The sequence below is a fragment of the Ovis canadensis genome, chromosome 23 (assembly GCF_042477335.2).
Source record: "Ovis canadensis isolate MfBH-ARS-UI-01 breed Bighorn chromosome 23, ARS-UI_OviCan_v2, whole genome shotgun sequence".
In the NCBI taxonomy this organism is placed as follows: Eukaryota; Metazoa; Chordata; class Mammalia; order Artiodactyla; family Bovidae; genus Ovis; species Ovis canadensis.
The window spans coordinates 13,660,104-13,676,193 of NC_091267.1; the positions used below are offsets into that span (position 1 = coordinate 13,660,104).

Genomic DNA, 16,090 nt, shown 5'->3' on the forward strand with positions numbered 1-16,090 from the left:
AGTGCCAAAGAATTGATGCTTTTGAACTGTGGTGTTGGAGAAGACTTTTGAGAGTCCCTTGGACTGCAAGGAGATCCAACCAGTCCATCCTAAAGGAAATCAGTCCTGAATATTCTTTGGAAGGACTGATGCTGAATCTGAAACTTTAGTACTTTGGCCACCTGATGCGAAGAGCTGACTCATTTGAAAAGACCCTGATGCTGGGAAAGATTGAAGGCAGGAGAAGGGGACGACAGAGGATGAGATGGTTGGATGGCATCACTGACTCAATGGACATGAGTTTGAGTAAACTCAGGAGTTGGTGATGGTCAGGGAGGCCAGGCATGCTGCAGTCCATGGGGTCGCAAAGAGTCAGACACGACTGAATGAATGAACTGAACTGGAGTTGATTTAAAGTATGGGCATGTGGAGTGTGTGTAGGTTACATTCAAATATTGCAGCATTTTATGTAAGGGACTTGACCTTCTTAGGATTCTGCTGGAATAAAGGTAGGACTGTCCTCACCACTTTTCAAAGCCTTTTTACTCTGTGGATATTGTCCTCTGATGAATAAAATAAAGTTTAAGAATTCTAGTGTCTTTTTTAATTTTGTTACGTGTGCCTTTGGTGTCATATCAAGAAATCATCACCAAACCCGGTGTCCTGAAACTTTTGCCCTATGTTTTTGCTCAAGAATTTTACAGTTGTATGTGTTATATTTAGGCCATGGATACATTTTGAGTTAATTTTTTATAATGGTGTTAGGGAAGGGTCCAACTTCAACATGACAAAATTATTTGATTTTTTAATTTTATATTTTTACTTTCCCGTTAGATCAGATCAGACCAGTTTCTTCTAAATGAAGGAATTAGCTGGCACAATTCATTGCCATATAATTCTTGGTATAATTACCAGAAATTGAAAAAGTTAATGGCTTTAATGACTGGGCAATAAATCTTCCAAGTCACATATTTTCCAAATCTGTTTTCAGCAGACTTGAATGTGGTCCTAATTGAATTGTCGTCTAATAGACTGTTTGAAACAATTCTAATCATAGGCTGCTCTATGGATATTTCTGGCCAAGACTTGGTGAGACTCACAGGCTGAGCATCTCTGTGCCTTCAGAGCTCTCACTGCTGTCTCCTCCTGTCACATGAAAGGCCTCTCAGTACCAACACCATGACAATGAGAAGCAGCAGAAGAATCACTGCTACCCGTGCCATATTTAGCAATCAGGACTTCTCATTAAACCAAAGTTTTTTAAATGTTTCCTTTGGAAGGCTAATAATCATTTGTCAAATCTTATAACTATGTTCCAATTTGATTTAATAATTGCAAAGACAATCTAGAAACTTTTTTACTGTAAAAATCTATTTTTTTTACATTACTTGATTTATAAATGTGATAAAATACACATGCATAAAAGTTACTATCTCAGCCACTTTTTAGTGTACAGTTTGAGGTGAAGTGAAGTGAAAGTCACCCAGTTACGTCAACTCTCTGCAACCCCATGGACTGTAGTCAGCCAGGCCCCTCTGTCCATGGAATTCTCCAGGCAAGAATACTGGAGTGGGTAGCCTTTCCCTTCTCCAGGGGATCTTCCCAACCCAAGGACAGAACCCAGGTCTCCCGCATTGCAAGCGGATTCTTTACCAGCCGAGCCACCAGGGAAGCCCAGTGTAGTTTAGTAGTGTTAATTACATTCACATTGTTGTGCATCTGCTCCAGAACACTTCCATTTTTCAAAACTAAAACTCTATACCCAATAGAAACAACTTTGAAATATTTTCACAAAGAGAGACTTACGGCCTCAAGGGTAATGTTTAACTTCAATTTATCTAATTTTGTTGTAGAGGAGAGTGATAGGGTAACCAAACATAGATTATTAGGATAAAATATCAGGATTAAATTCTCCTGGAGCAGTGCAATGGAAACCAGAGATCAAAGAGAAAAAAACCACCTTGTTCGATTTTCTGATTATTATACAAGAGCTCGTTCATTCTATTTTAAAATGTATGTTGGTAGTATCAAATGACGATGACATTTAGATTTCATTGACTATATTTAAAAGGTCATACGATAAAATATTTATTTTTAAATAAAATATTTACAGCATGCTGGAAATTAGGGCTTCCCTGGTGGCTCAAACAGTAAAGAATCCACCTGCAATGCGGGAGACCTGAGTTCAATCCCTGGGTTACGAAGATCCCCTGGAGGAGGGCATGGCAACCCACTCCAGTATTCTTGCCTGGAGAATCCCTGGGACAGAGAAGTGTGGCAGGCTACAGTCCATGGGGTCACAAAGAGTCAGACATGGCTGAGCGACTAAGCACAGCACAGCTGGAAATTATATTCTTTGCAACTATTTATTTTCATTATGAAAAATTTAGATGCCAACTTAAAGGTGTATTATCCCTTTTATACTGGTAGGTTTTTCCAAAATTTTTGACAGGATATGTCACATGTGAAGACCGCTGCATTAGGAGAGAGGGATCCCTATGGAATACTGAACCAAAATTGAAATTCACTGGAGAATCACATCCTAATGTGTTCAGCGTCTCACTGTGGACTGTGTCTCCACAGCAGGACTCATGAAAGGGTAGCCGCTGAGCTTCACCCTTTTGTCTGTTACATTATTCCATAATCAAACCTGTAAAACAGCTACCAGTTTCAAAGAAAGTTTTAAGAAAAACTTGCATTACTGTGCCTGGCCTAGGTTAGGAAGTAAGTTACACAACTGTATCAAAAGTCTATCTTTCCCTCCCAGCACCACAGAGTAAAAGACAGATGGGAGGAGAGGTTTACAAATCATGTATCTGATAATGAATTATATGCATATATATATAGAGAGAGAGAGAGAGAAATCTATACATATGTAGAGAGAGAGAAAAAGTGAAAGCACAGCGGGGTCAGGGTCAGGGAGCCAGGAAATGGTAGTTACTGCTTGATGGGAGCAGAGTTTTAGTTTTACAAGATAAAGAGTGAAGGCAGATGATAGTGCCGTTGGTTGTGCAGCAGTGTGAAAGTACTTAATGCCCCCGAACTGTATACTTAAGAATGGTTAAGATGGTGAATTTTATGTGTATTTTGCCACAATAAAAAAAGTTCAAAAAAAATGCTTTTATCATCTCACATTTCACACTTCTTTTTGCCCAACTTTGGAACTCATTCAGCAAATGAAGCATAGGCAACATACAGCTGGATTGACAAAGCCAGCCTCTTTATCAAACACAAACCAGACTTGCTTTCTGTCAGGAAAAACGCAGAATTCATCTGCATTTCAAATTAACATGTATTTTGAGGAAAAGTACTAAAAGAACTATGAAACAAATTGAATTTCATCTGAGATTAATATCAAGTGCAGTCAAGACTATAACACTGCAGAACTAACACGCTGCTTCTCATGACTTAAATATGTGGCCTAAGGCTAGGAGTAGGGAGGGGGACAAGGCGTCTGATGTCCCTTGGAGGGAAGTGAGTGTGTTGTATTCAGTTTGGGGGAATATTTGACTGAGGTAAAAGTCAAAAATAGTCTTACTGGTTTCATTAGATATGATTAAACTCTTCTTGCGTATTTAGTGAAAATGAGGCAAGTGTTGATAAAAACTAATTGCTCTGGAAATTAGCATATGTGAGATAGCAAACAGGAAAGATGATGGGTGACTCTTATTGAAATAAACATCATGATGTGACTGGATAACTGATTATGAAAGAAGTCACATTAAACTTGTGTTGTCTGCTTGATCTCGTGTCTTGAAAAGTTGCCAGCCTAGGATGTCTCCCTGTGTGTAAGAGGGGGTGTGCCTTGCCCCCCGGCAGCCTGGCAGCCTGCTCATGTGTGCGTGCTTAGAGAAGATATTGAGAAGTAACAGGGAGAGGGCAAGGGGATGGAGGAGAACACACCCCTGGACCTCAGCGTGTGGAACAGGCTTTAGTTTAATTAGCCACTGAAGGTGGATTTTCCCAAACTTGAAGTTTTTTTTATTTCAGGGGCAATGAAGAATGGTGTTTTCCTTTGCTTTTTAAAAGGGAAATGAGATCTGAGACTGTTTCTCAGGGATCTGTGTAAGCTGAGGTCTGGAGATATTCCCTTTAAGTCAGTGGTTTTATCTGAGTGATTCCCAGACCAGCAGCATCAGCTCCTCCTGGGCACTTGTGAAAAACACACATTCTTGGGCTGCATTCCAAAGTAGCCAGTTCCAGAACTCGGGGGTCCTCCATGACGGATGCCTCCCCAAATTTTAGAGCCACTCACACCTGCATGGTTTGAGTTGCATTGCCCTTGTAGTTGACATAATGTCTAGGTGATGTAACTATTAGTTTTATGTAAACATTAGACATTTCATTTTTGTGTGTTTTGGAACCAATGTAATTAGTTTTCAGTTATATAGAAGAGCACAAAGTCTGTCCTGCCTGATGAATAAAGTTCCCTTTTGCCAAGTGAGGAACAACAGCGTGTCCTAAGCCAGCAGCCTCAGGCCAAACAAACAGGCGGTGTTGTTAGATCGCTGGACAGGTCAGCCTGCGGGAGGTGACCCAGGGTACGCCTAGCAGGTGGCCTGGAGGTCTGCAGGCAACGCTGTGGGCATTTGAGCCAGAGCCAGGGGCTGACAGGAAAGAGGTGGGCCCGACTGTTTCCCAGAGCAGGGCAGCGAGCTGCATCTTTTTTAAAGGGACCTGCTCTTTTTAGCCAGAACCCATGCTCCTGTCTCCCAGAGGCTTGTGAAGCATGGTTTTCACCAGGTTCTTTTCTTTCAATTTTGCTGCCACTTCTGATCCTTTTGAAGTGCAGCCATTTGGTGTTTTTAAAATGCAAATCATATCCAGACATTTCCTTCCTTAATATTAAAACTGCCCAGGACTTCCCATTCCCCTTAGGGGAGAGTTCAGAAGTTGCAGCTGGCCTTTGTTTCACTCATGCCTCTGAGTGTCTGATGGATGTCCTGGGCTGTGCAGTGTGGCCCAACCTGGGGATGCTCCGGGGTCCCCAGTGAGGAGGGACCCCCACCCTACAGCCTGAGCTGCGCACCTCTCCTGGGGTCCGCAGGACAGGGGTCCATGCGCATGAACTGTTCCCCCATGCTTCCGCCTCCCTTCTCTCAGGGCTCCACGAGGACTGGGGTGCCGATGCAGCCACGTCCAGGCCTCCGGGAGGCCCGGTCATGATGCCTCATCTCCGATGCTGGTCCCTGCTGTTCACGCACCGCTATCTGTTTCCTCCTAGTTTGGAGCCGAGTTCCGAAGGTTCTCTCTGGACCGCCAGAAGCCTGGGAGGTTCGAAGACTTCTACAAGCTCGTCGTGCACACCCACCACATCGCCAACACCGAGGTGACCATTGGCTATGCGGACGTGCATGGCGACCTGCTGCCCATCAACAACGATGACAACTTCTGCAAAGCCGTCTCCAGCGCAAACCCCTTGCTCAGGGTTTTCATCCAGAAACGAGGTACTCAAGAGGCTGAGCCCATGCTCCTGCTTGGCGCTCATTTAAAAAATAAATACACTTTCCAGTTTCATCTGTCATTTCAGAACCATGTTATTCTGATTTCTTTTTTTAATTTATTTTTTAACTGGAGGAAAATTGCTTTACAGTGCTGTGTGGTTCCTGCCGTACAACAAAACAAATTATGTATATATCCCCTCCGCCCATCCCACTTACTCTGTTTTCTGGCCTTTGATAAGAGACTAAAGAAATTAAGATCTGTTTGGTCAACATTAATTTCTTAGAAAATATTCTTAACAATATTTAAACTGCATTTTCCACCTGAAATTGTGTTGACTCGTGATTTTTAAATACTGAGGAAAAATGACATCTATATTTTCAGTATTTTAACCGTAGTCATTAGCCAGTAACCCAAGAATTAAAGTAAAGGTTGTTAGTATATGTTTTCCATTGTCTTTTTAGGATTGGGGGAAAATGTAAGCTTTAGATTATAACTTTGGTTGGTTTTTAGCTCTGAAGGCCTGTAACAGCAGTATAACTTCATGTGAAAATAAATCGCTAACACGGGTTGATGACTGAGGCGGAGGCACTCCGGTGGATTTACTCCTCAGAGCTGCACATTAGACTTGTTTTCTTGTCTCTGGACTTGGGAGAACCTTGACAATTCTAAATACCGTCCTGAAGAGAAGGACACTAGTGGGGGAGGCCTGGCGTGGGGAAAGGGCGCTTTCCAATTCCCGTGTGGGGACTGTCCCTCGCTCCCTGAGGGGCCTCTGCGCTGCCCTGGGGGAGCAGTGTGCGGGCGGGGCCCTGCTCACAGTGTTCTCTGCTGGGACTCCACCGTCTGGGGAGGAGGGAGACTGGCCTTAGTCCCGGGGGCTGTGGGCTCTTCCCGCCCGGAGCAGCAGCAGTGTGAGGGCGGCCGGAAGCGGAGCCCAGAGCTGCCGGCAAGGGGCCGGGGCCTGGTTGTCTCTCCTCCACCTGAGTCCCTGCTTGACTGACAGTGTTCTTACATCGCTCGCCACCAGTTGTCCTGTGGCGAGGGGGCCACACAAGCAGAGCGCGCTGAGCATCGGCCAGGGCCTCCTGTGTGCGGTGGTGGAGGGGACGTGGAGGAGGGCCCGCAGGGGCGCCGCTGACCTCACCTCGATCTGGTTCTCTGGCACCAGATCAGAAGTGCTGCATCTGCGGCCCTGGCTGAGCCGGGGTGTCCTGCTGCTGGTCGCGAAAAGTCAACACAGCTGCCACTTCCTCACGGTGACGGGGGTGGGGCGGGCGCGGGCGCTCCGTGCAGTCGCCGGGGCGTCGGGCCCTCCACGGCCCCTCCTTCTGTGTGGCTACACCTGCACCCACTGCCCGGCACATCTGGGTGCCTGTTCTCCTGCGACCCTCTCAGCCAGGCCCGATCTCGATCAGCCTGCACCGCCGCCATCCTCTCGTCTCTTTGTTCTGGCCTCTCAGTGTTGTATCGTCATGTGCTCCCAGGGCTGGTGTGTTGTCCAGATCCCACGTCCACAGCTCTGCCGGCCATCCCAGGTTGTGGCGTCGTCTCCCGAGGTGCAGAGAGTGAGGCGTGGGTGTGAGCCGTGCGCATGTGTGAGAAACGGGTCTCTGTGCCGCTGGCACGTGCAGTGGGGTGGGAGGCACTACGGGCGCCCTCGTGACACACCTGTGACGTCGGCTCACCAGGGGAGGCGGGACGCTGCCCGCGGGGCCGCACACGAGGCTGTGCTGCTCGGGCGTGCGGGCTCAGGCCCCGCGTCCTGTCCTTTGTATTTTCGCTTTTTCCCGGCCTCACAGAAGTAGCCCAAAGAATAACCAGCTGCCTCAGGGCTCTAACCCTCTTGTAAGCGTTTTGAGCATCGGGGCTTTGCCTCCAGCCGCTGCCTTTCTGTTCTGTGACCGCAGGGGCGCGCTCACCCCCGCCCTCAGCACTCTCTCAGGGACCCTGACTTCAGGGGGCGCTCACCCCCGCCTTCAGCACTCTCTCAGGGACCCTGACTTCAGGGGGTGCTCACCCCCGCCCCCAACACTCTCTCAGGGACCCTGACTTCAGGGGGCGCTCACCCCCGCTCCCCAACACTCTCTCAGGGACCCTGACTTCAGGGGGTGCTCACCCCCGCCCCCAACACTCTCTCAGGGACCCTGACTTCAGGGGGTGCTCACCCCCGCCCTCAGCACTCTCTCAGGGACCCTGACTTCAGGGGGTGCTCACCCCCACCCCCAACACTCTCTCAGGGACCCTGACTTCAGGGGGTGCTCACCCCTGCCCCCAACAGTCTCTCAGGGACCCTGACTTCAGGGGGTGCTCACCCCCGCCCTCAGCACTCTCTCAGGGACCCTGACTTCAGGGGGCGCTCATCCCCGCCCCCCAGCACTCTCTCAGGGACCCTGACTTCAGGGGGTGCTCACCCCCGCCCCCAACACTCTCTCAGGGACCCTGACTTCAGGGGGTGCTCACCCCTGCCCCCAACACTCTCTCAGGGACCCTGACTTCAGGGGGTGCTCACCCCCGCCCCCAACACTCTCTCAGGGACCCTGACTTCAGGGGGCGCTCACCCCCGCTCCCCACCACTCTTTCAGGGACCCTGACTTCAGGGGGTGCTCACCTCCGCCCCCCACCACTCTCTCCGGGACCCTGAATGCAGGGGCGCTCACCCCCACCCCACCCCACCCCCACCACTCTCTCCGGGACCCTGACAGCAGGGGGCACTCACCCCCGCCCCGCCCCCAGGACTCTCAGGGACCCTGACTTCAGGGGGTGCTCACCCCCGCCCCCAGGACTCTCTCCGGGACCCTGACTTCAGGGGCGCTCACCCCCGCCACCCAGCACTCTATCACCGCCCCGGAGGCCCCTGAGCCTACCATTCTCACCGGTTCTGTGGGGGAGCCCACCTCAGGTTGTTGTCAGGCTTCAAGAGGAGAATGTTTCCGCTGTGTAGGAAGCCTGGCCCCTCGATCCTGTCGCTGTCGTCGGGAGAGGCAGGGGCAGCTGCGCTTCTCCGGACGGCAGGCGGGAAGCAGCACCACCCTGATGCCCCCCGTGCTCAGGAAAGGCCCACCAGCCCTGTGACGGGGCTGCCCTTCCTGGGGGTGGACTGGCCTGAGAGTCCTGGAGGGAACACTCCAACCCCACGTCCTTTCCCACAGCAGGAGCTCTGAGCTTTTGGTCACAGAAATGCTATTTCTGTGATTTTACTGTAACCACACCCACTCGGTCATCTACTTCATAACTTTCTGTACATTGATGGTGGATGAACAGATAAACGAAATGCGAGGTATCTGCCCACTAAGGTATTATTCAGCCATCAGAAGGAGTAAAGCGCTCTGGGGTCCAGCCTGCAGTACAGATAGGAAGCAAGCCCTCGTGGATGAAACCGGCCTGTGTTGTACGGCTCCAGCCCGATCCACACGTCGTGTGTGGGTTCCGTTTGTGACCAGTTTATCTGTAGCAGCGCTTTCACGGCTGTCTGCAGATGCGCACAGGTTGCCAACGCACGTTCCCGCCAAAGCAGAGCAGGCGCTGCTCTGCCTGCTTGTTTCAGCTCACACTGTGAACTGTGTGCTTTTCACGGTCTATTTAGTGCCACATTTTCCACATTTTTCTTTTTTTAAATGTATTCAAATACATATAACATAAAATTTAGCAGTGTAGGAGCTTCCCTGTTGACTGAGTGGTAAAGAATCCACCTGCCAATCCCATAGACAGAGGAGCCTGGTGGGCTGCAGTCCATGGGGTCGCTAAGAGTCGGACAAGACTGAGCAACTTCACTTTCACTTTTCACTTTCATGCATTGGAGAAGGAAATGGCAACCCACTCCAGTGTTCTTGCCTGGAGCATCCCAGGGACGGGGGAGCCTGGTGGGCTGCCGTCTATGGGGTCGCACAGAGTCGGACACGACTGAAGCGACTTAGCAGCAGCAGCAGCAGTAGCAATGCAGGAGACACAGGTTGGATCCCGGATCCAGGAAGATCCCACATGCCGCAGAGTCCTCGAGTCCATGTGCCTAGAACCCGGGGGCCACAACCAGAGAAGCCAGCACGATGAGTCTGTGCACCACAACAAGAGAGTAGCCCCCATCTCCACAACTAGAGGAAAGCCAGCACAGCCATGGAGACTCAGCACAGCCAAATAAACAAATAAAATTATGAAAAGAATAGCATTGGGACCATGCAAGTGTTCAGCTCTCCGGCATTAAACGTGCTCCTGCCGTCGTGCAGCAGCCACAACCATCCGCCCCTGAAACTTCATCTCATAAAACTGCATCACTCTGCCTGTTAAACACTGACTCCCCATTTCCCCTCCCTCAAACCTGGCAACCGCCACTTTTTGTCTCTATGATTTTGACAACTCTGAGTACCTCATATAGGTGATATTAGACAGTATTTGTCCTTTTGTACTGGCCTGTTTCAGTGACTGAGCAAAATGTCCTCCAAGCTTCATCCATGCTGCAACCTATGTCACAATTTGCTCTTCCTTTAAGGCTATTCAGTACCTTCTGTGGCTACCACGTTTTGCTTTTCCACTATTCCATTGATGAACACGTGGGTTTCTTCCACGTTAAGCTATTGTGAATAATGCTGCTGTGAACATGAGAGACAAAAAGCTCTTTGAGACCCTGCTTTCAATTCCTGAGTATGAGCCTAGAAGTGGAATTGCTAGGTCACATGGTAACTGTATTTTTTGTTTTTCTGAGGAAGCCCCATACTGTTTTCCACAGTGGCTATTCCATTTTACATTCCCACCAACAGGGAATAGGGGTTCCGGTTTCTCCACACGCACACTGACACTTATTTTCTGGTTTGGGGGTAATAGCCATCCTGATGGATATGAGCTGGTAGTTCACTGTAGTTTTGATTAGTGTTTCCCATCATTAGTGATGTTGAGCATCTTTTCACTTGCTTAATCATCATTCATATGCCTTCTTTGGAGAGATATCTATTCAAGTCTTTTGCTCATTTTGCACTGGATGGTTTGTTTCTGGTTGTAGAGTTTTGGTTCTCTATTTATCTGGATATTAATCCCTCATTCAGACACATTATTTGCAAATATGTTTCCCTGTTCTGAGCGTTGTCTTTTACTCAGTAGAATGTGTCTTTTCTAAGATATAAATGTACCTTTGTGCCGCATCTTAGTGGTGACATCCTGGACATTTAGTTGCAGCACGTGACTCTTATTTGTGGCACCTGGGATCTAGCTCACTGACCAGGGATCAAACCCAGCGCCCCCCCCACCCCCCCATAGCCTTCACATCGGCAGGTTCCTTTCCTTCTGCATTTACTACACTTATCCCTCTTCTGCCCAGGGCTGTCTACTGTTACAAGCTGTGCAGGTTTTCCCCTCGGATGGGTAAGAGATGTCACTGTACCTTTTACTTTAATGCTTTGCCCACTTAAGAATAACAGCAGTCCCCAGAATGAAGTACTCACAGTGGAGGAATCCAAATCTGGTCAAAATCTGCTCCCTCCCGGCACACTCCCCCCGCCACACACACACACTCCTGTCCTCCCCGGTCCTGTGAGAACAGCTGGAGACTGGCCCAAGGCGGAGGGAATGCAGCAGGAGACCAGCAAAGGCACTGGGAGTGTCTCTATTTTCAGCAGAATAAACAGGAAGTACAGACACTCACTTGTCACCACTTACCCACAAAATAAACCCTCCCAGTACTAGCGACCCCTGTGTTCTTATCATCTATGAGATGGGCCTGTACCCCTCTGGCCCCAGACCAAGACCAGAGGAGGGGCCCTAATGGAATCTCAGTGGCTCTCTGCCCACGGGGTAAGGGGCCTCCCACAGTGCCAGCAGAGGCTTGATGACTTAAGTATACCAAAAGATCTCCAGCATAATTAGAGGACTCTCAACTATTTACTTTTAAAATAAACATAAATGTGGGTCATTTGCAAGTGTCTGTTAACTGTTCTTGGCATTCTGACATTCTTTTGGGTTCCTAGAATGAGGAAGATACATTTTAAAACTTTTTTGGTTATCAGAAACTGCATGATTGGGGGTAGGGTAGGGAGGTAAGGGTATTTGCTTGTGATGTCACTTAAGTGAGTTGCCAGAAAAAGTAATAAAGGGATGTTCTTCAAAATAAGTTGGTTGTGAATTTGGTTACAGATACTGGCAGAATCTATAATTTCTGCTTTGTAAATGCTTTTCTTGGATTCTGCATTAAGTAGCAGGAGGTGTGTTTGGTTTTGGAGTTAGGGGTTCACTGCAGAAAGCACTCAGTGGGTGTAACATTTTAAGTGGCCACAACTGAATTTCTGTATTTTTTTCCATATTTTATTCTGTTTCCTAAGATACTCCCTAAGGTTTTGAGGCTGTGTGTTGAGGGCAGGGTAAGGATGTAATTTCACTGAATTCACTTCCTCTCTGGGCCCACACTTTTCGGAACAGGCGTAGAACCTGCAGGTAAACACCCTCTGCTATGGGAGATGTGTCACAAGACACATTGGCTTTTTTGTCACTGATTTCTGGACGTTTACATGTTTGGAAATTTCCTTTTATTTTCTAATTATAAAAAAGGACAAAAATTCTCCCACTGCTCTACCATGGGAACATGCAGAAAACAAAACGCCTGAACCCCGTGTTCACCCTGGAGTGGGAGTGGATGTGGGAGAGAATGTGCTGACACAGCTCATTAAAAAGCAAACAGAGCCCGAGCCACGCACCATCCAGAAGCGTCCGGGGCTTGTCTTGGGGAGGCTGGCCACTCTGCAGGCGCCATCAGACAGCCAGGGCCGCCCCGTCTCCCGGACGCACTCCCTCCATCCGTGCCACTGCAGCGGCTCCTCCAGCTGGGCCTTTGGGAGGGAGGGGAGACACAGCTGGCTGATCCTGTTCTCTGACCACCCCGCAGACACCTTGTGTATGAACAGTGAGCGTTTACACAGATGGAATGGGAATCTACTTCTTCCTTATTTACTTGCTAGTCATATATACTTTTCAATGTTTTCAAGCCCATAGTATATTAATAATTTGGACTCTTTTAAAAATCTTTACACATCACAAACATATCCTAGGTCATTAAATCCTTTGTAAAACATTTGTTTTAAAAAATGTTTTGTTTTGCTTTTTTCTGGCACATCCCTGGTGGTCCAGTATAAGAATCCATCTTCCAATGTAGGGGACACAGGTTCTATACCTGGTCCAGGAAGACCCCACATGCCACAGGCAACTAACGCCCGTGTGACACAGCTTCTGAGCCTGTGCCCTTGAGCCTGCGAGCCACAGCTTCTGAGCCCCTGGGCTGCAGCTGCTGAAGTCCGAGCACCTCGAGCCTGCACTCCACAAGAGACGCCGCCATAACCAGAAGGCTGTGCAGCAGCGAAGAGCAGCCCCAGCTTGCCACAGCTAGAGAAAGCCCTTGCACAGCAACAAAGGCCCAGGTCAACCAAAAATTAATTAACTTCAAAAGAAACGTTTAAAAAAATTTTTTACTATTTATAACATATTTGTAAAAGAAAATTCAAACAACACGAAAATAACTCCAGCACTCTGAGATGACCACTGTTAAGTAGTTTGGTGAGGCGCCTCCAGACCCCTTGGTGTAGATACAGCTCATTGGATACAGTTTTATATAAACAGGGTCATAATACACATACTACAGAGATCATTTTAGTCTAGCATCACATTTTTGACTCCTTGTAGATTATATTGTATTTACCATCTTTTTAACAGACATAGCAATTGTATGAATGTAACAAACTGTGACTAATCCCATATTAATCTAAACTGTTCCAATTTTTCACTATAGTAAACTGTGTTGTACCTTTCATAAACGTGTCAGATTCAGGATTAATTGGTAGAAATGTTCTTGCTGGATTAAAAGGCATGTTTTTAACTAAAGTGTATTTATGCCAGTAGGCCTCTCTTTAGCCGGGCATTAAAATGACATTTGAATTGGGTCTTTTAAAACACACCTTTGAAGACTGTTCTTATGTGGCATGAAAACTCACGAGCTTTGCATTGACCCTCCTGAACACTGCAGTGAGGCCAGCAAGGGTCTCTCAGCGCTGTGGGGTGAGGGGCTGCCCTCGGCTAGGATAGCACCCCTGGGGCCACTGGGAACTCCGAGTCCAGCCTGCCCCCACCCTCCGAGTTCAGGGAGCCCCTCCCAGCCAGGTCTCCCGGGGGGACCTTCAGGACGGGGCTCCAGGGGAGAGGCCATGCAGGGGGCACTGTGCCTGCTGAAGCAGTGCGCTTCCACAGGGGCCGGAGGGTCATGGGGCTGAATGTGGTCACAGTGTCGTTTTCCTGTCTGGTCCAAGCGGGTCGTTTGCCACAATTAACACATGTATTTAAGCTGGTTCTCCGTGAGCATGAGCTCAAGGATTTCCAGTCTGATGGGAAATAAGGCCCAAAAACAGAAGCACGGTTGGGGCTTTCTTTTCATGTTTGAGCTGATAATCCTGGTTGTCAAGCTGCCAGTGTGAGTAGGATTTCTCTTTGTAAAAATCTGTCTAAACACAAAGCAGCAGACTCCTCTGATAACATAACAGGGCTGTGTTTCAGTTTCCAGAGTGGGTTAGGGTTATGTGCCATTGCCCATTTTTAAAGGGAGAGATTCCTTGGCCTTCTGGAACAGCCCTGCCTATAGACTGCGACTGCACCAGCCTCCCCCACGTGCCTGGCGCTGGGGCGCCTCCCACGGAGGCAGAGCCCCGGCGCCCACCTAGCATTCAGACCGGCGAACATGGCCGTTCCTTTCTGGACTTGCTGAGTCTCCAGCGCTGTGGCGAGCAGGTTGGTCCTGTTTGTCCTTTGGGGGGCGGGTCGCGGGGCCACTGCAACTCCAGAGAGGGGCCAGGTCCTGCAGGCTGTGCAGGTTGTGCCGAGGCTGATGCAGAACCATGGGAGGTTTAAGCGGATGCTCTGTGAACTGGTGGAGTGTCCTCGTTTATAAAGTGGCTGGTTAAAACAGGGATTTCCCTGGTAGTGCAGTGGATAAGAATCTGCCTGCCAACACAGGAGACGTGGGCTTGATCCCTGGTCCAGGAAGATCCCACGTGTCATGGACCAGCTAAGCCCAAGAGCCACGACTACTGAGCCTTGCGTCGCAACTACTGCAGCACAAGCACCCTGGAACTCACGTGCGGCAGCTACTGTGCCCACACACCTAAAGCCTGTGCTCCACAACGAGAGAAGCCATCCCAGCGAGAAGTCCCTGCACTGAAACGAAGCGCAGCCTCTGCTTGACTCAGCAAGAAAAAGGCCAAGCAAAACAGCAAAGACCCAGTGGCTGGGTCTTTAACAGTGGCTGGTTAAAACATCTTTTGTTTAGATGAGAAATAGTTGATGAGTATTCATCTTAAATGTTTAAAGATCTTAAGCATTTTGTATTTGATACATTTTTACTGGAAAAAAAGCTCCAGGATACTGGAAACTTAAATCTTCTTTCTTACCCATCTAGTCTACACCTGCCTGTGTTCTCACGGTCAGTGAGCTGAGGAAGCTGTTTTCATTCCTGTTAGTAATTGCTTTGAATCCAATTAAATGCCACTGCATTTGGAGGGAAATCTTTTGGGGTGAAAATGAAGACAGCTGGAGGAGAAGCTGCACTTGGTGGGGGCTCCACAGGCACCCCCTGGGAGAAGACTGTGCCCTGGAGCAGCTCCTGTGAAAGCGCCCCACACAGAGACACTAAGGGTGTTCTTGAGACAGGCCATTTCTGTTTAAAGGGCTTCTCATGGCAGAGGACACCTGTGGAGACTGGAGGCAGGTGGAAATCCAGGGGGTGTGTCTTCAGCCCACCCATCCACGGTGATGCAGCCTCAGTGGGGCTCACCAGTGGGGAGGAGGGATCCGCTGTGAACAGGCAGCAGCCGAGGAAAGGAAGCCCTGCTTTCAAAGAGTGGCCGCAAGCCCGGGATGAAGCCGCCCTGTGCCGCCTTCCTCCAGGCCCGAGCTCACAGCTCTGGAGATGCTCGCTTGCTCCTTTTTACCTTTTCCTTCTCCTTCCTTCCCAAGCTCCGGCCTGGCTCCCAGCACTGCAGACTGCTTCTCAGCCTTCTGCCTGTCTTGCCCCCTCCTCTTTCTCTCTGGCTGCACTGGGCCAGGCTGGCCCCCTGCCCATAACTCCCTCCTGGTTCCAGAGCTTAGAGGCAGGACTGGCCCCTGACGCACCGCCTGGCCCTGCAGCAACCTCGGGGACCCTCGTCACATTCGTATCACAGCGCACCACGGCGCCTCTCGTGGGCACCCCACACTGTGCCTCGTGTATGTTTGTGTCGTTGCCCAGCTCCATCGCAGCCTGCTTGTTTCCCTTTAACGTCCATTCCTGCCTAAGATCCATCGCTGTTACCTACCCGCTCAGGGAGCCCTTAGAAGTAGCTCCCATCTGGTCTGGAGATCACCAGCATCAGTGCCCCAGGGAGGGGAAGGCCTTGTGAGACGCTTGTCCCAGTTGCAGCCAGGATCCCCGGGGTGAAGGTCAGAGTTGATCCTCCAGCACCTCGTGTTCATGGCCCCAGAATGCACCTATCCCTTCTACTCTCATAACAAATGCTCATTTAACAGTTTGCTGTTGACCAAGGACTTTCCAGCCATCATGTGACTCTCACAACAAACCAGGCTGTAAGATTGTTCTCATTTTGTGCATGATGAAACTAAAGCTTCAGAAAAGGTCAAAGCTTCCAAACATAATTCTCAACTGAAGTTGTTT

At 49.1% G+C, this 16,090-nt stretch overlaps 1 protein-coding gene across 1 annotated transcript in view; it reads left to right on the forward strand.

Moving 5' to 3' along the window:
- The window catches only part of PARD6G (par-6 family cell polarity regulator gamma), a 77,044-nt gene that overhangs the window by 35,435 nt on the left and 25,519 nt on the right, over nt 1-16,090 (forward strand). Inside the window, exon 2 of the mRNA XM_069568971.1 lies at nt 5,204-5,426. Coding sequence (XP_069425072.1) covers nt 5,204-5,426 — 223 coding nt within the window. The remainder of the gene's footprint in view (nt 1-5,203; nt 5,427-16,090) is intronic.